Source organism: Pecten maximus, chromosome 11, assembly GCF_902652985.1.
Source record: "Pecten maximus chromosome 11, xPecMax1.1, whole genome shotgun sequence".
Lineage (NCBI taxonomy): Eukaryota > Metazoa > Mollusca > Bivalvia > Pectinida > Pectinidae > Pecten > Pecten maximus.
The window spans coordinates 8,283,879-8,304,568 of record NC_047025.1 but is presented as its reverse complement, the minus strand read 5'-3'; the positions used below and the strand labels follow the sequence as shown (position 1 = coordinate 8,304,568).

The window sequence follows — 20,690 nt, the reverse complement described above, 5'->3', positions numbered from 1 at the left end:
GCAAATGAAAGATTAAACTATATCCCTATGTATTGTCTTACTGAAAAGGAAAGATGAAATCATATCCCTATGTATTGGTAATGTATTTTACTGCTAAGGAAAGGCGAAACACTATATTTCTATATATTGTTTTACTGCAAGGGAAAGAAGTAACTATATCCACACGTATTGTTTTACTGCAAGGGGAGATCAAACTATATCCATATATATTGTTATACTGCAAGGAAATGTGAAACTATACCTTTATGTATTGTTTTACTGCAAAGGAAATGTGAAACCATACCCCTATGTATTGTTTTACTGCTAGGAAAAGGTGAAACTATACCCATATGTATTGTTTGACAGCAAAGAAAAGGTGAAACTATACCACTATGGATTTTTTTTCTGTAAAGGAAAGATGAAACGATTTCCCTATGTATTGTTATTCTGCAAGGAAATGCGAAACTATACCTCTATGTATTGTTTAACTGCAAGGGAAAGGTGAAACTATATCCCTTTTTATTGTTTAACTGCAAAGGAAATGTTAAACTTAATCCACATACATATGTATATTGTTTCACTGCAAAAGGAATGTGAAACTATACCCCTTTGTATTGCTTTACTGCAAAGTAAATGTGAAACCATATACACATGTATTGTTTTACTACAAAGGAAATGTGAAACTATACCCATATGTGTTGTTTTACTGCAACGGAAATGTGAAACCCTATAAAATTTTTTTCTGTGAAGGAAAGGCGAAACTATCTCTATATATTGTTTAGCTGCAAGTGAAAGGTGAAACGTTATCCCTATTTATTGTTTTACTGCAAAGGAAAGGTGAAATCATATCCCTTAGTATTGTAACTGTTTTTTACTTTGTGCTTGCTCAAGCCATTTACTATCAATTGCATCCAGATGTTTTAAATGTATTAGTTGGGCAAAAAATGCAATAAATTGATGAAATACATTAAAAATGTTAAGATTTTCATAACAATTTGTTGAAACATATGATGTAACATGTATTTTCTATGTATCATAACGGTTTTATTTTTAAATATTTACTTATATACTGATTACAGTAGATTTTTACAGGTTCGTTTAGTAGTTATATTTGAATTATTTCTGGGGTAAGTTATGTAATTATTATATGAAGTACACTAAATAAACATTATTATATCATAATAATTATAATATATCATAATTATAACTAATAATACAATGTATAACTATTTTTTCATCCAATTTCAGATACTGACATTATAAATTCATCAATGCATATATTTGTAAACACGTATTATGATGTCACCAGTTTCTGTTAAATACTACGTCATCAACCTGTATATAATCTTTTGCTGACATAGTTAATTCATAGCCTACCTGATAACTTTTCATATACAATTATTAAGACGTTTCTGAATCAAGCTACGTCATCGGTGTGTGTGTGACGTATTTTGCTACCTCATCAATTGTCATGATGTTAATCAATTGCAGGCAGAGATTTTCTAATTTTAGATAAGTTATGATTATTGTCGAAAAATAATGCTTAAGATACATTGTTTTTTGATCCATGGTTTATTTCGAAGCCCCTTTTCATCAACATATGATTCATATAAAGCAAAACAAAATTATACTGAGTAGACATGGGAAAGTGATATCTTATTGTAATGTTCCGTCGTAGTTTTCAATGTTTTTCAGCTATGAAATAAAAGAAAGTTATAATTCGTTCATATTTTCCGCAAAAAATGCACCAGTTTGGCTTCAAACATCCGGTAAAGCTTTGAACTATCGAAAAGAAAAGTGAGACTAACACGACCTGCAGCAAATTTTAAAATATATCTGTAGAATTGTGAGACAAACATAATTTTTACCAGTGGTTTACTTGCTATCACACTGACCATCCTTGGCCTGAATCTTGGACAGTGTATGAATGTCAGCAGCCAAGATATTGCTCATCTTCTTTTAACTCGACATGCAGTAAATGACAGTTCAGTCATGTAAAATCTAAGCTAGTTTGGTTATATTTTATTTCTAATTTATATCTGACGTCTTATCAATTACACAAAAAAAATCCAAACCAACTAATGATTTAATGGTCAGAAGGGGTGATTTGTATAAGATGTTTGACCGTCGAAACATTATCTAATCTACAAGAGGTGTTTTTGTATAAGATGTTTTAAAGGTGACACCAACTCTAATCTACAAGAGGTGTTTTTGTATAAGATGTTTTACAGGTGAAACCTACTCTAATCTACAAGAGGTGTTTTTGTATAAGATGTTTTAAAGGTGACACCAACTCTAATCTACAAGAGGTGTTTTTGTATAACATGTTTTACAGGTGAAACCTACTCAAGTCTACATGAGATTTTTTTGTGTGAAGGATGTTTGCCTGGTGAATTTACACAAATCGTCATGAAATGTTTCTGTATAAGATCTTTGACTAGTGAATCCTACTCAAATCTACTCGCGCTTTCACTTCATTTATGTCATTTCCATTGTTGACCTGTACCTGTTTACTGTAAACTCCGTTTTATTTGTTCATACATGGTATTATGTAATTTGCGATGTAGTTTTCTCATTTCTCTGTTTCGAAATTTTTATGTCAATATCGTAAACACATCAATAGGGTGCTATGACATGGATAATTACGTGTGCGTGCATTATCTTATGTGCATCGTATATTTCAAATCAATTTCTAACAACTGTTATCACATTTAAAATGATAATGTGAGTTATGGAATAAGCAAAAATGAATGAATGAATAAATGATTAGTGTTCCATTACAGTAACAGTGTCAGGCAGTAAATCAAGATCTGAAAGATTTACAAATGTATCAGTTGTGTACAACTAAAATCGTGTGTACGTATATAGGAGATATAATTCAGATGTTCTTTTAAATAAGATGTTTGAGTGGTGAAACCTTCTCAAATCTACATGAGATGTTTTCATATCAGATATTTGACTGGTGAAACTTATTGTGTGTACGTAAATGGGGATATAATAGTCCGAAAGAGAAGAGAAATCAAAGACGTAAGTGGACATTAATTAATTGGACAGACATTTATGAATTGGACATTAATTAATTGGACAGACATTTATGAATTGGACATTAATTAAGTAGACAATGAGTGAGTGGACAAAGAAGAATGAACCTATTTCATATTATGTAATGTTACCTTATACATATTCTCTTAGTTATCAGGTTACCAAGATATCAGGTTGAAGTATCGAGACAGTTGAAAATTATTTTCAGGAAGATATTTCTCTGTTTTTTAATACATGAATCTAGATGAGCTTATATAACACAATACTGCTGTCAATAAAATACATTTGAAATGGCAAAGCCATGGCTAATGAGCACCATATTGTAAGTGAATACTATCTCTAAAGACAAATGACGTAGCTGTAAGTCATGGTATATCAGTAACTAAATATAGTCCTTGGTTCCTTTTCATGATAAGCTGTCATTGTTCATGTGCCTGATCATTTCAATAACACGTGTCACCTTTTATTTTACATCGTATCTAGAGTAAGTAGCATCTAGAATTACAACATTTAGTAAAAGTATATAGCTATGAAATTATAATTCTTTTTAGAGTGTTGTATCTTTGTTCGTTTTTATCTAATAGTGTGTACTGAATATCAAAGTTATTCTCTTATCTAAGATTGGATTTTGAAGAACATCGGTCAAGAATTTTAGCTGTTTTTTGTTGTGACGTCACAATTTTAATGACGTCACGATTATTACTGCTAAAACTCATAGCTCACACATGACTTTTTGTATGGTAATTCATTCACTGTTTAAAAGTTACATATATATATCTGTGTAACATAAAACTCAGTTAATGAAAAACTAAGATGTAGACATATTCATTATTTTTCAAGTTTGTTTATTTGAATATGCAATTTACATTAAAGTTTCACTTAAAGTTACGTTTCATATCTAACAAAAGTTTTGGTATCGAGGGAAGCTGAATATTTCCATTAGCATCACTTCTATCATTATCATAAATTAAAGATTAAAAAGCAACAACATTTTTTTCGTTTGTTTGCACATCCATTCACACTAGAAAATGATTAAGAGTGTGGTTTACATTTTTACAGGTAAATGTTCATAATTAGTTAATTAAAATTTGTATTGTTACTCACCTCCCGTAGCTCTCTTCGAAAACGTTGCCGCCCTGTTGGCGACAACTAGAGTAAGAATGATCGCGGCGAAGCGCATCATTCTTCCGAAACGAAAATTGACAATATCCTGTCTTGTTCAAGGTAATATAGATATTCGGCACTCTATATGATCACGTGACAAAACTACATTAGACATCCAGAGGCTCCGAGGGGGAGTTATCAATCAAATATATACAGTTGGTTACCATAAATACATTTGATTTAACTCGAAATATTTATTACGAAAATGATGCACTAATTATGACGCTAAAATATTTCACAAATTAAATATTATTTAAATATTGATTAACTTTCCCCTTGTTGGGCCTCGGGAAATGAAACAGATAAGACGACTTCTTGTAGGATAGTTCTAGAGTGACCCCCACCTACAGGCACCCATTCTTTGAAAGCAATTCCTAGATAACCATTGCTCTAACACTATGAAAGGTCACAACCCGGGACATATGTTTGGACCTTTCCACTATCTTTATACTGCCCGATGCTTATATCATAACATTAGTTATTTTTACTTGGTGATTTACCTTCAGAAATACATTAACTTCTAGACTAGCTGGTCATAATGCCTCCACACAAATCATTTGGAAGGACGTGCTTCCACGAGGAGGTGTTTTGTGTCCGTTAACTTCATTTGATCATGTCATAATCGAATGACTAGCTTGCTTACACAAGCATGTACTAATTAGTATTCATTTTTTTTGGATTTGGTGGTTGATCGGAGAACGGACAAACAAGGGAAATACAAGAATTACATTTGGACAACGCTATAGGATACATGATCGATATAATGCCCTTTAAAAGGAGATTGAACTTCATGTGACAAACATAATAACATAACCATATACTGTTAACTTAATATTTAAGCGGTAATCCTATTTTGGCGCTTTTCGCGGTGAAAGCTCTCCGCTGATATATGATTGCCCTAATTGCAATTTCTGTATGTTGTCTTTCTACGTAAAGTAATGTGGATGTACCAATTAATCACTGCGCTAATCTACTTAAATTCATTTATCCGCTAAAACTGGAGTGCGCCAAAAGTATGTACGTTTACAGTATTTTCATTTCCGAAAAAAAGTACACACAAACGTTTGAAAATAGTTTTCTATTTCTTCTAGTGCTACGGTATGTTTTACTTTATTAATAATTTTCTACAATATATATGGAATTTTGATCCACTTCTCCATTTTCCCCCCATTTACCTGAATATTTATATAACATTATAAAAGAAATCCGCTGGGCTTACATCATAAGCTACTCTTACATTTTCCTCGTGATGACCTCCATCATGTATCTGTCTGATGTTTGCAATTTACGTCTTTATACGTAATTTATAAGCGTTCTGTCTGTTCTGTTTCTGCTAAATATTCGATTCCACTAGTCAGCCATATTGCGGTCATGAGACTGCTGTGCATTTATGCTCACTCATTGTGTCCTGAATTGGTAACAACCAAAATGCGTCGCCGAAATACGCCGATATTTTTGAAGTGTGTCATAGATAAGAAAAAAGACAATCACTTGACTCAACCCAAACAACAATCACATTTGGACGGTATTACAAATATGACTTCTTTGCGTTTTTGATTTACAGTCTAATTAAGATTAGATCTTCATTATCATTTCCGTAAAATCCGTATACTGGATAATGAACACACAATCTTCATTTGATCTACTACTTATGATGGTTAAATTTCTGTATTTTTTATTCCAAATTAATTAAACCCTAAGCCATAAGAAATATTGCATTCTATCGGCAAGGTAATCTATCCAAAATAGTATATTGTAATAAAGACTGTTATTTCCAGTAATTAATGCAAAAAGAGGATCGAAATACATTCTTGTGTATTAAAATACATTATTTTTATAGATACAATTCGTTAACGATCATATCAAGAACCAGAACCAGAAAACTAATCGTAGCTATGATTATTCTCTACAAAGAAAAATAAATAAAATGATATTGACGGCTTTTATGGCTCTCTAGCATGCCACACTTCAAAAGTAAAGCACATATATAAATCTTTATGTGTGTCATGTAGAAATACTAACAGATACATTGTGAAGCGTTTTCTATAGACTGGGTAGAATATTATGTACTAGGTAGAGTTTTTAAGGTAGGAAGAAAAAAATATGTGTGATGGTCCGATGGCTGAACATTTGTCACCTTCATCATGCAAAACTATAGATATTGTAACATGTTAATGAGTCAAGTTAATTACCTATTTTCTGGATATGTACTAGTCTGATTATGTCACACATCTTAACACGTTGATAACATATTTGTCATTAGCATGAATTTGTTTTCTCCTTAGCTGTGGTATTTTCTTGATAGTTGCTGTTGTTCTTATATAAATTACACGTATTATTAAAGATGATTTTAGAGTATTTACTTAGTATTTTGACATGTTCATTTCGATTGAAATCTCCAAAACTTACATATATTCTAAAGATAATATCTGAACCAATGCTACATTAAAAGACTACAATACTAGTGATCACACCGAATAACTTAAGGTGATGTATAACAAAGTCATATCCGAAATATAAAGTACATTTTATGAAACATATTTCTCGGGTACATAAGTAACAGTATGAATGGACATTTTTTTTAATTCATTTTTTATTCATTTTCAAATTTTGTTGACAAAATATGACATATAACATATATGAATAGCGACAAACATTCACATTTATAAGTCCACAATTACACCTACAATTACACTTTACTACTATATTATGTGGTCCTTATATTAATTTCACTTTATTAAAATGGCATTAAACAAAACCAACAGAAAACAAAAACAGAAAAGGACACAATATGAATGGACTTTGGTATATCACAACCAATACAGTATTTAAACCTAACGTTTCGGTCTGCACCCTGGCAACGTCACCATCATTTAGTATATTACTCCATTTTTGGCATGTAACTTTTAATCTGAATGCGACTCTCTGTAGAACGCTGTTTGTTGGTGGTTTGCATTTCTACATCATGGATGTCATTTTATGAATGTTTGGGACAAGCTCTGTTTACGCTTTCAGCGACATATAGCATCTCTAAAATATATGATATTTATTCAATATATATCGATAAATAATAACGTCGAAAAATTCTCATCCGGCGAATCAAGATAACGGATACGCAGGAAGCGGGGGCGAAACTTTTAATTCACATATGGTATCGGATACTTCCTGGATAGTCAGCACGCGCTATCCTCACGCCCATCCCAGGAACGTGCTGACGTTCCCATTTTAAAGATTTTCATTCAAGGTAGGTATTCATGATACTGTTCTCGAAACCAGTTAGAATTTATCATAGACGTTCATGTTCCGTCGTAGATTTTCACTTGAAATGAGTTAAATGTTTCTGTTATAATTATCGTTTAGTGCCATAATATTAATCGGCATGCTCCAACATATTTCTTGCAAAACAAAAGTAAATAACTATAAAGTGAATATGTCAACATACAACATTTAAAAAGCGGAGACATGTCCAAAACAGAAGACATAACATGTGCTCTTAATCATAAATCAGCAATTTGTCAACTGAAACCGCAGTAGTTAAATTACCATGGATATTTGATATTTTCTTAATAAACATTTCTTAACAATATATATTCGATTTACGTAACTATTTCAGTATGCTATATACCTTCTTGTGAAAAACAGCTAAATGGTATTTCTAAAAGTTCAAGACAATTTATTGTTAACAAGCGTACATTGGAATCAATTGTTAGAAGAAGAAAATACGCTAATAACGGTATACATTTATCAGTAGTCGTCCTAACACCTATACCGTAGACCTTCACTTTAACTAGCGAAGAGAGAGTATGGAACAGGGACATGTGCCTAGTAAGTTGTTATTGTATACCTTGGGTGGTAGACACTGCTGGTGGACTTTTTAGTCCCGAGTTTTACCGTAACCTGATTGACACGTTTTGATTCATCTGAATCGTGACACTGTTCAGAATACTGTAACCCTATGCGGGTTATTGACCCCTGTTATATAATTAAATGTACATGTACCTTAAAGATGTATTTTTATACTGCATCGTTTATATATTATGTCATATAATAGTTTTATGTTTAACTATATTGAGTAATGGTTTTATTTAGTGTGGTATAATGTATTGATGCATATGAGCGCCTGAAGAAAGCCGAAAGGCTTGAAAACGTTGGCGATTATAATACGGAATTTCAGTTGCCGTGCTATTTCATTTTTATATTTATATACTCTTAATTGAAATGCAATCGCCTGAAAATTACCGCAAGGCTTGAAAACGTTAGCGATTATAATATTGAGTTTCAATTGCCATGTAAATATTTCGTTTATATGTAGTTTACAGTGTAGAGGTGGCTTTGTATATGTTATAGAGTTTATTGGCCACGTAGTAATAACAACAGTACAGACATGTATAAATTGTAGGATTTTTTAGGGCACCCGCCACATGATCAAGACACATTACACACGGTCACATAGAGAGATAGATAATGAAATAGTTATATAAGTTTACAATATGTGTACACACACAGTGATAACGAAAACAAAACAAAACAAAATATACGTAAAGAAAAATAACAGATTTGATATACCGGATCAAATATAGGTATACTAGATTATGATACATATTACTTAGTGTGAAGGGGTCAAGTAAGTAGGGGCCGCGGTGGCCGAGTGGTTCAGGTGTCCCGACACTTTAACACTAGCCCTCCACCTCTGGGTTGCGAGTTCGAAACCTACGTGGGGCAGTTGCCAAGTACTGACCGTAGGCCGGCGGTTTTTCTCCGGGTACTCTGGCTTTCCTCCACCTCCAAAACCTGGCACGTCCTGAAATGACCCTGGCTGTTAATAGGACGTTAAACAAAAACAAACCAAATCAAGTTTTAAGTATTAGCGACGATTTTATCACAGATGTGTTATATACTGTTTATTATAGAAATCATAGGGTATGTTACTGTGTTGTGGGAATACATGGATATTTCATGTGTAGTGATATTAGTCATGGTAATTTGCGCTCATAAACTACACAATATATAATTCTAATTGTGCTGTCAAATGTTTATGTGGCTGAATGAGTTTTGTTTACAAGGTGACAAAGTTAATTCTTGTATAGTGTAACATTCATCAGGTATAGCCAAACTGCAGGCCTTACATTCTGATAAGACACCTTTCGTACCAGAATGTCTGGAACTAAATTTAATATTGGGAATAATTTGACAGTATTAGCAGTCACGTCCGCGCTTACATAACACAGCTAGCTTTGAACCCCCATCATTGGGAGTACTGCTGAGGACATAGGACGTTTGACTGATAAAACACTTGGGCCCTGGTAGGAAACGATTGAAATTTAAGCTAAGCTAGGCTAGAAGTTAGTGAAGTTCAAATTTACCACTTTGCGATCAAGAGCTGTAGGCCAGGCCAGAAGGGGAGAGAACACGTTTCGTCTTTATATCTTCTTATTGTACCGTCAAGAGTTCGCAAGAGCTGAAGAGGTCTTCGTCTTTGTGACCTTGGTCAACCACCACCACTGGGGTCACAATTCACACATGTACTTGTTCTAATTCTTTATTTATTTAATGAGGATCACAAACAGCCCTAGGGCTACGAGATGCTCTCCTCAACACATAAAACAATACAGTATGTACAAGACGTAATCATAACACACGTATTGAATTATGGGTCGTTTTACCTACCCATCTAGATGTTGCATCTCTTTTGGCATGTTTCGCGATTTTGATCGCCTCTCTTGCATCACTGACGAGTCCTACAATGACGAAACAGTGTTAAGGCAGTTCAATTCATTTTAGTTCTGCTATGTATAACTCGCAATTACTTTTGAAAGGTGGTGATAAGTTTTGAATTAGAAACACATTTTGTATAAGGTAATGGGCTATTTACGGGTTGTAAGTAAATTAACTACTCTTCCTTTTCACTCACGGTTTTCAACAACCGTTTCACGGTTATATCGCTGATTTCTTTTCTAGTCGCCCACCTTCCATTCTCATTATACTGTAATTACGTTTCTGCATTGAAGTTTCTGGCTATTATTTGGTAACGCGGCTCATCTCCTAGGATCAATTACCCAATACTTGGACAGCGCCCGTCCGTGAAACTCCAGCAAACTGGACTTGGATAATAGTTATCACAGTATTCGGGAACTTTGCTCGAGATCCTATCAGGTTTCATTCAACCATTCACGACCTCAGTGGCTAGCTAGACAACAGTTCATGGCCTACATATATATTAACCCATTTGTACTGAGATACCCTGAAATACTGTCATATATAAGGATTTCACAGAAGAATAAAGTGGCTAGCTGGACAACAGTTCATGGCCTACATATATATTAACCCATTTGTACTGAGATACTCTGAAATACTGTCACATACATGTATAAGGATTTCACAGAAGAATAAAGTGGCTAGCTGGACAACAGTTCATGGCCTACATATATATTAACCCATTTGTACCGAGATACCCTTAAATACTGTCACATATAAGGATTTCACAGAAGAATAAAGTGGCTAGCTGGACAACAGTTCATGGCCTACATATATATTAACCCATTTGTACTGAGATACCCTGAAATACTGTCACATACAAGGACTTCACAGAAGAATAAAGTAACTTTACTTCAGTCAGAGGAAACAAAAGTATGATCAATAATCTGAAATGCACCTCATACCACTGATCAAGGGCAGAAATCTGAAGAACTGTAATATACCCAGGAAATCGTACCTTCAAATGTGTGTATTTTGTTAAAAAAAAACTTTCGGACTAGTTTTTTTTTAACAGCCGTTTTGATGGTCATACATATTTTCATTAGAATTAATGAAAATATGTATGACCATCAAAACGGCTGTGTATCCAAAACTAGAAACGGCAAACCCGGGAGAATCAAATGACCAAGAATTGACAGTTTCATACCGGTCAGATATAGAAACTTTGCACTCGGTGGCGTAACGTTACGTATAAGAAAATTCCCCAAAATTCAACGTTTAATGAAAAGATTAACAAGGCTTATGAAAACAAGATAATTCAACGAATTACAGTCCCCCACCGGGTTGTTATCTCGAGATCCAATAGCAATGAGTGTGAATCTCGAGATGCAATAAGGTCATGTATTTTCTTCAATGTATTGAAAGGTGAAGATGTAGTTTACAGAGACCCGCTTCTATACAGGAACCATCCCATTCTCACTAAATACATGTACACTGTAGGTATACTCTATAAATGATCTCTATATAAAGGACATAAGTCTATGAAGGACACCTTTAGTTTTTCTATTGGGTATCCTTTATAGACAGGTTTTACTGCAATAGACATGAAATTGTAATAATAATAACAAGATGTTGTTTGTTATGCTTACATTGAATTCAACAGTACTGTATATTGATTAAATGGTGATCTGAGAAGAACACAGGTTTGTTTGTCACTGGGAATAATTTGGATGAGAAGACCAAGTCAAGAATTCCTCCAAGGCAATGGGTAGGCGTGGTCAGTAGTTGGTGAAGTTTACAAGATTTTTGAAGGCTGTCCATCTTTGCGAAGTCCATGTTGAAATCTCCAACAACAAGAATGTTTGTACACTTATGTAACTTTGCTTGTGTTGTGCATAGCTTGAATAACTGTAATATAGCTGAATTTAAATGGTTATAAGATGTGTTAGGAGGTATATATATGCATCCAAGCAGCAAATTGCCAGTGATGATTCCAACTGCTTCTATTTGTGGTATGTTGATTTCCAATATGGTTTGGATGGGAATTGCAGAGTAGATGACACAGTTTTGGTACGCGACACACCGCCTTCCCACAGGGAACTATACTACCAAGTATAAAGTTCTAATCCTTAATAGTGTAGGAGATAGAACCTGGACAAATTTTTCTTTCTTTAATGTAGGTCAGAGGTCAAAATATAGGTCACAGTGACCCGGTTTTGGTACGCGACACACCGCCTTCCCATGGGGAACCATACTACCAAGTATTAAGTTCTAGTGCTTTATAGTGTAGGAGATAGAGCCCGGACAAGCTTTTTCTTTAATGTAGGTCAGAGGTCAAAATATAGGTCACAGTGACCCGGTTTTTTGTACGCGACACACCGCCTTCCCACAAGGAACCATACTACCAAGTATTAAGTTCTAGTCCTTTATAGTGTAGGAGATAGAGCCCGGACAAACTTTTACTTTAATGTAGGTCAGAGGTCAAAATATAGCAAAATAAAGGTCACAGTGACCCGGTTTTGGTACGCGACACACCGCCTTCCCACAAGGAACCATACTACCAAGTATTAAGTTCTAGTCCTTTATAGTGTAGGAGATAGAGCCCGGACAAACTTTTACTTTAATGTAGGTCAGAGGTCAAAAAATAGCAAAATATAGGTCACATTGACCCGGTTTTTGTACGCGACACACTGCCTTCCCACAGAGAACAATACTACTAAGTATTAAGTTCTAGTGCTTTATAGTGTAGGAGATAGAGCCCGGACAAGCTTTTTCTTTAATGTAGGTCAGAGGTCAAAATATAGGTCACAGTGACCCGGTTTTTGTATGCGACACACCGCCTTCCCACAGGGAACCCACACACTAAGTATGAAGTTCCAGTGTCTTATAGTATGGGAGATAGAGCCCGGACAAATAGTGTGCGGAAGGACGGACGGACAGACGGACGGCCGGACAGACGGACAGACGGACGGACACAACGCAAACCTATAGTCCCCCCCCGGATTCCGGTGGGGGACTAATAACCTTTTAAATGTAAGGTCACCCTGACGTGACCCCCTTATGGGATGTTGTTAGATGTCCATGTAACGTAGTGAGAATGACCATCTAGATTTTAATTAGATTGTTTGACTGATAAAACACTTGGGCCCTGGTAGGAAATTTTTACAATCTATGTAGACGTGCTAGGCTAGAAGTTAGTGAAGTTCAAATTTACCACTTTGGGAACAAGAGCTGTAGGCCAGGTCAGAAGGGGAGAGAACACGTTTCGTCTTTATCTTCTTATTGTACCGTCAAGAGTTCGCAAGAGCTAAAGAGGTCTTCGTCTTTGTGACCTTTGTCAACCACCACCACGGGGGTCACAATTCACACATGTACTTGTTCTAATTCTTTATTTATTTAATGAGGATCACAAACAACCCTAGGGCTACGAGATGCTCTCCTCAACACATAAAACAATACAGTATGTACAAGACGTAATCATAACACACGTATTGAATTATGGGTCGTTTTACCTACCCATCTAGATGTTGCGTCTCTTTTGGCCTGTTTCGCGATTTTGATCGCCTCTCTTACATCACTGACGAGTCCTACAATGACGAAACAGTGTTAAGGCAGTTCAATTCATTTTAGTTCTGCTATGTATATCTCGCAATTACTTTTGAAAGGTGGTGATATGTTTTGAATCAGAAACACATTTTGTATAGGGTAAAGGACTACTTACGGGTTGTAAGTAAATTAACTACTCTTCATTTTCACTCACGGTTTTCAACAACCGTTTCACGGTTATATCGCTGATTTCTTTTCTAGTCGCCCACCTTCCATTCTCATTATACTGTAATTTACGTTTCTGCATTGAAGTTTCTGGCTATTATTTGGTAACGCGGCTCATCTCCTAGGATCAATTACCCAATACTTGGACAGCGCCCATCCGTGAAACTCCGCAAACTGGACTTGGATAATAGTTATCACAGTATTCGGGAACTTTGGTCGAGATCCCATCAGGTTTCATTCAACCATTCACGACCTCAGTGGCTAGGTGGACAACAGTTCCTGACCTACATATATATTAACCCATTTGTACTGAGATACCCTGAAATACTGTCACATATAAGGATTTCACAGAAGAATAAAGTGGCTAGCTGGACAACAGTTCATGGCCTACATATATATTAACCCATTTGTACCGAGATACCCTGAAATACTATCACATACAAGGATTTCACAGAAGAATAAAGTAACTTTACTTCAGTCAGAGGAAACAAAAGTATGATCAATAATCTGAAATGCACCTCATACCACGGATCAAGGGCAGAAATCTGAAGAACTGTAATAGACCTAGGAAATCGTACCTTCAAATGTCTGTATTTTGTTCAAAAAACTTTCGGAATAGGTTTTTTTAACAGATTCTAATGAAAATATGTATGACCATCAAAACGGCTGTGTATCCAAACTAGAAACAGCAAACCCAGGAGAATCAAATGACCAAGAATTGACAGTTTCGTATCGGTCATATATAGAAACTTTGCACTCAGTGGCGTAACTTTACGTATAAGAAAATTTCCCAAAAGTCAACGTTTAATGAAAAGATTAACAAGGCTTATGAAAATAACCTTTTAAATGTAACGGGGTCTAAGTAAAACCATTCCAGGCTCCAGAGTCACCAACGTTCCTTAACTTAGATATATCAGCAACGATGAAAAATGAAAGGTCGGTGTGAATTACGTCCACTGGAACAGTTCAAATGTGAAGTCCATGTCTGATATACATATATGGAAAACCTGTTTAACATAGAGAAGATATGAGACTGGGTCATGGGAGTACCGCCCCGACGGAAGCACAATATACACTAATATTACCAGGTGAGTTAAATATTGGCGAGTGTAATATCAGTATTGAGAGTGTAGTTAGTCTGTTCCAGGGATCGGATATATCAGTCTGACTAGATTTACCTGTCGCGTTGACCTTTTCGTGAAATAATCAAAGTAGGCGATCCTATTAGTGCATAGGTAGGTCAGAGTACATAACTCCCGTGGAGTAACTTGGCCGCAAAATAGTCTGTACGTAGAACGGATATTCATACCCTGCCTACACTGCTCTCCGACGACCATCTGTCAGAAATTGTCCGTCCGTCGTCCAGAGCTACGTTATCGCAGCTAGTCTGTGTAGCTGCGATAACGTAGCTCTGGACGACGGACGGACAATTTCTGACAGATGGTCGTCGGAGAGCAGTGTAGGCAGGGTATGAATATTCGTTCTAGGTGCGATATTGCAAATTGTATTCAAATTATTCTCAATATGCAAGCTATCTGAGGCGACCAACGGCGAACAGCCTTACACAAAACATACAATACAATTAAGCTTAGAACCTGGTCTTGATTTATTTTATTTTGATTATCAAAATTTTTAAAACGGTCGTTGGGGTATCTCGTTGAACGTTGTACGATATGTCATATATAGTTAAATATCCAAGTTGCCCGCAAGAACGACGACGAAAGAGTAGAATTGAAAAAAAAAATCAAATGTAGAAAAAAAAAAAAAAAAAATATGATCGCAACAAAATACACACATGAAACAATCGCAAAAATACTGTCACCATCAACTGTGTAACATAACCAATTAGCGAACACGCGTACGGCTAATTCGTCAATGCGAACGGCCTCAGGGCCTTGTACATCATTTTAAACTGTTGCATATACAAGTATGCAATGCACCTTGATTCCCTATATGATTATCGACTCGTCTATAATCAATATGCATTCTGATCAGACTATATATACGTTGGCCTGGCGTGGTGTGGTGAGTGGAATAGGATTTCTGGTGAGTATTACAGATTTATAGTATTGACAAACAGATATTCCAGAGTTTCATTGGATTCTTGTATTGAACATCATGTCAATGTTTGGAATTCTTAGACTTCATTATCTACATACTTTACTATATATAGCTTTGTAATGATATTTTTACATTATCTACACACTAGTTTTGATAGATTGCAGCACTGATTTAAATGTAGAGATAGATATGTATGTCCTTATATGGGAGACAATGTGAATACCATCTTTCATTGTGACCTTAATAATATATTCAAGCAAGGCATCTTACACCAACTGGGAGGAGGATGTTTTTTTTGATTTTGTTACCATATGATGGATGAAATAAGGTACCACACTACATATGATCAAGAACATTTTTCAATATCGAAAACTGCAGTAAAAATTTTGACATCAAAGATTTAAATACCGATCATTAGAAACCTAGGCCGTTTTCGTTTTTGGGTCCAGACGGTTGGACCAATTGGACTGGTGTTGTTCGTTTATGAAATAAAGACGGACCTGGTGATTTTATATTGTTTTCAGACGAGCCTTGACAAAGACTTCCAAGGTATGTATTAACATTTGCAGGTCTGTCAAGATATATGTGTTTGAAATATTACACTTAAAAACTGACGAACCGATGTGTACGCATAAATGAACAGGCCCCTACATGTATGAATTTTAAATACTGTATAGTTTTAAATTTGGTAATATTTGGTTATTAAAGATAGCGCGAAAATAGATGTCCATAGAGTTATAGAGTGAATTATCAATATACATGTACATGCATATTTGAATTAATATATACATACATATATAAATTTGTGCGCCTGTTTACAGCAACATGTTTACAAGGCCATGTTGCACATAAATTAATACTGTGAAATATCGATTTTCGAAATACAGTCCATTTCCGTCCTCAAACTTACATTCAAAATAACAAAGAAAATCGTTTATATCTTCATCTGTGGTTTATTTTTCGAATTTCCATTACAAAATAAATTACCTATTTGGTGGAGCAACAATATTTGCATGAACAAAACAGTGACTTATCATCATCACCAAAAGTCAATCAGAAATCAACCAAGGAGTCCAAACATGGTCTAATGCTATCTAAGTGGACATATTCATTGTGAGTCCATATACATGTAATCAAATACAACCATAACACAATAAGTTAAAAATCGACTTTTATTGTTTATTCTCCCTCTCCACCTGTTTTGAGTCACACTGACGCAACATTATTATAGACATACATTGAATTTTATAGTGCGAGACTTAACCCTTTCACCCCTACTGACCATATTAGACTTCATATTATGAATGAATGGCAGAGTCCACTAATGTTTCTTAGGGTTGAAAGGGTTAATAAAAACTAAACACAATTATTTTCCATGAATAAGAAAAATGTCTACCGAATGTAAATAATCTAAAAGTTATATGTTTATATAAAATCAGGACGACATGTTCCTGTGGATTAATTCTGACCTCAATTGGACCAGCCAATACTTCTCTCCACAGGCTCACAAATGATGAAAGTTATTATGTCTAGATGTATCTTGAATGTTTTATCTAAAATTAATGATAATTTCGATAACATGAACCCTGTAGATGTCTGTAAATTGAAATGAGACAGCAGTCTCTACATCACAGTGGTAGTAGAGGGAATGAAGTAATGAATGGTTGCTCTGCTTTAGCGGCCTGACCTGCCAACATTCACAGGTTTCCAGAGAACACAATTTTCTTAAAAATAACACTGGTTGAATTTTTATTTCTTATTTGAACGATAGCTGTCATAATCACAGATATGTAGTCCCCTGGTGAATCAAAACCAAATTACACGACCTTTTGAAGTAAGCTTATATTCTAAGACTGATCATTAAAAGGACACATTTTCTTGTTTTTGACCATGCGCAATCACCCTTTTTGCATAAATTTGCATGCAAACAGACCTCATCATTATTTATACACAAGCGTAAACAGTCGATACACAATGTGTTATGGGTTGTGGTCAGTTGTTAATTGCACATATGTACAGTCTATCCTCCAATCGTATTCCTAGATGATATTTTCAATGAAACACAGGTTTGGATATGTGTAGATCAAATGCCAAACTTGGCGGGAGTCCGTCGAGGTGTATAGGCAGGCGTGGCGGGGTCTCTCAGGCCAGGCGTGGCGATGTTGTTTCTATAAACAACAGAAAATATCTTATATTACAAACTATACAATTTTTGGTGAACCATGTATACTCCTGCTTTGATAGAATTGAAGCTAAATCCAAAATTAGATCAAAAGTTCAAAATGGACATCAAAAACTGGAGAAACATAATTTCACTGCACATGAATGATGTTTGATTCACAAAAGACCTTATAATGTGAAACATCAGGATCCTAAAGTTGTCAATACATTAATCTGTGAGTGACAGAACGACCAATGGATAAAAAAAGGAGGCTATTATTTGGTTTATGTTGTTTAACGTCCTATTAACAGCCAGGGTCATTTAAGGACGGGCCAGGTTTTGGAGGTGGAGGAAAGCCAGAGTACCCGAAAAAAAAACCCACAGGCCTATGGTCAGTACCTGGCAATTGCCCCCATATAGGTTTCGAACTCGCAACCCAGAGGTGTAGGGTTAGTGATAAAGTGTCGGGATACCTTTACCACTCTGACACTGAGGCCCCATGTGGCTATTAACACTTAACAGACTTAAAAGGGGCCTAATAACACTGTTACCAAACCTATATGAAGATCATTGGAGAATTAACTTAAAATGATTATTATGACACAGGGGGACAGTATATCCTTGGCGTAATTCCTTAAAATTTGGAGAAAGACAGTGACATCTGCTATCAGACTGATGCTGAATCTTATCTTCAAAATTGAAAATATTTCAGTTGATATTTAAATCCATCTTACCCTTTGCCAGTGAGGTTTTTTGCGTCTTGGTGTTCCTTTCGAGCACGGATCAATTCCTCTGCACGTCTCATTTCCTCCTCCATAGCATTCATTTCTTCTACTGCCACCTTCTTCCTTTCCTGTGAAGATATTAATGTATGATTCACTGTGCTTCTTTCTTCCTTTTCTTATACAGCACCTCAGATGATTTCTCAAAATTATTTTTTTCTTTTAAAAGCACAGATGCATATTAAGTTAATCTTAAATGAATGTCAATGTTATACTCAGTAATTAAACCAATTCAATAATTTGAAGGAAATGATGTGTGTAAGCTGTTAGCTCTGAAATGGCAGCTCCCCAGGATGTTGGTTGATAAAGACATTGGCTTGATGCTAATGGCCCAATAGCCACTATAATAATTTGGAAACCACTCTGGGACCTCTATATTGCTGTGATATACAGACATTCAAATTATTAATCGATTATTATTATTAAGATAGGCTTGTGTTAGAACATAAGTAATATCCGAGGATAGTTAACGGAAGGGTAAAATTGTTTGAGTTGATATATCGTGTTAGAACAGTAGTAATATCCGAGGCCAGTTAACGGAAGGGTAAAAATGTTTGAGTTGATATATCTTGTTAGAACAGTAGTAATATCCGAGGCCAGTTAAAGGAAGGGTAAAAATGTTTGAGTTGATATACATGTCTGGTTTTTGATGGATCTTTGATGCTATAGAACATGGGTCCAAGCTCGGCTAACCACTGGCCATCCACAGACGTTACACACTGCATGTACTCCTGTATCAAACAAACAATAGGTTTTATTATCATAGGGAATCGTCCTGTCAGAATATTTCAATACTTTAAATGAATTACTAAATTTTGTTTTCCTGTTGAATTCAAACAATGAGATTTTGGGAAATGCTTTCCTTTGCCAGACAGTTTATGATTTATATTCATGACCTGAAATCTTGTTACTAAATTTTTTATTTCTATTGAATTCAAACAATGAGATTTTGGAAACGCTTTCCCTTTCCAGACAGTTTATGATTTATATTCATGACCTGAAATCTTCAGGAATAATTATAAAGATATTATACATTGTTTATCAATTAAGACTCAGTTGAACTTACCTTGGAGGTCATGACGAGTTCGTGATACACAATATAGTCTGGAGTGTACCCCATCCCAAACAGGGCACTGGTCGGATGGAGGTGGCACGGCATTCCTGTTCTCACATTTACATACTCTCCTATACCCTGTAAAAACATCCATCTTGTTCATTCTCGAGTAGGACATTACAGCGAAAAATATCATAAAGTAAAAAAAAAAAAAAAAAAATACCTCTTATGATCATGTCTCTCTGGCAATAAGGCCAGCTTTATCTAAGTTAAAATACGAACAAATGGCATTTCATTTTACTGCAAAAGGTCCACTCATTACTTTGAGTCATTGTCTATGTTTCTGGGCTTATAGCAAGTCGGAACACATTTGTATGATGATCTGAGATTGAAGCCGTGTAAGGGGCGACTCACAGATACAACCTTTATTTCCCCTATTGGGCTCCGCCTGTCGGGCCCCTTAGGGGCCAGATCCACAGATTATACAAAATTGGTTCCCCTTCACCCAAGGATGCTTCAGACCAAATTTGGCCAAAATCCATTACGTTGCTCATGACTATTTTTATGAAAAGTTGATTGACAGGGACAGATGACAGACGACCGGTAACAGGCAGGTGAGCTAACAATGTGATAGGCGGCTAACCACCCTCATGAAGAAATAGTGCAAATTGGGAGTAATTGTCTATCATTCATTACTTGTACAGATTTTTCCAAAGTGGTAAAATATGTGACCTTTGACCATTTAACCATGACAGATAACCACCACAATTTAATCAGGATAAACTTGATGCAATATCTTGTACACAAATTATCTTATTACAAAAATGGTCAAGCATGACCTTCAATAACCCTTTAGTCACAAAATGACCACTAAAATCTAATCAGGTGTACGGTATATATAAATCTATGTTATGATACAACGTTGAGGATATCAACTTAATCTGTTATGAAAAATCTAGCTTTTGTTCTACAGATTGACCGA

At 35.3% G+C, this 20,690-nt stretch overlaps 2 protein-coding genes across 2 annotated transcripts in view; both read right to left on the bottom strand.

Annotated features, from left to right (window-relative positions):
* The window catches only part of LOC117337832, a 92,736-nt gene extending 88,535 nt beyond the window's left edge, over nt 1–4,201 (bottom strand). Inside the window, 1 exon segment of the mRNA XM_033898960.1 lies at nt 4,126–4,201. Within this exon segment, the coding sequence (XP_033754851.1) occupies nt 4,126–4,201 (76 nt within the window).
* Nucleotides 4,202–16,869: 12,668 nt separating this feature from the next.
* LOC117338660 (pre-mRNA-splicing factor ATP-dependent RNA helicase PRP16-like) overlaps nt 16,870–20,690 on the bottom strand; it is a 55,763-nt gene continuing 51,942 nt past the window's right edge. Inside the window, exons 22-25 of the mRNA XM_033900030.1 lie at nt 19,721–19,846; nt 19,290–19,385; nt 18,607–18,725; nt 16,870–17,879 (exon numbers count right to left, since the gene is read on the bottom strand). Coding sequence (XP_033755921.1) covers nt 17,795–17,879; nt 18,607–18,725; nt 19,290–19,385; nt 19,721–19,846 — 426 coding nt within the window. The 3' untranslated portion in view covers nt 16,870–17,794. The remainder of the gene's footprint in view (nt 17,880–18,606; nt 18,726–19,289; nt 19,386–19,720; nt 19,847–20,690) is intronic.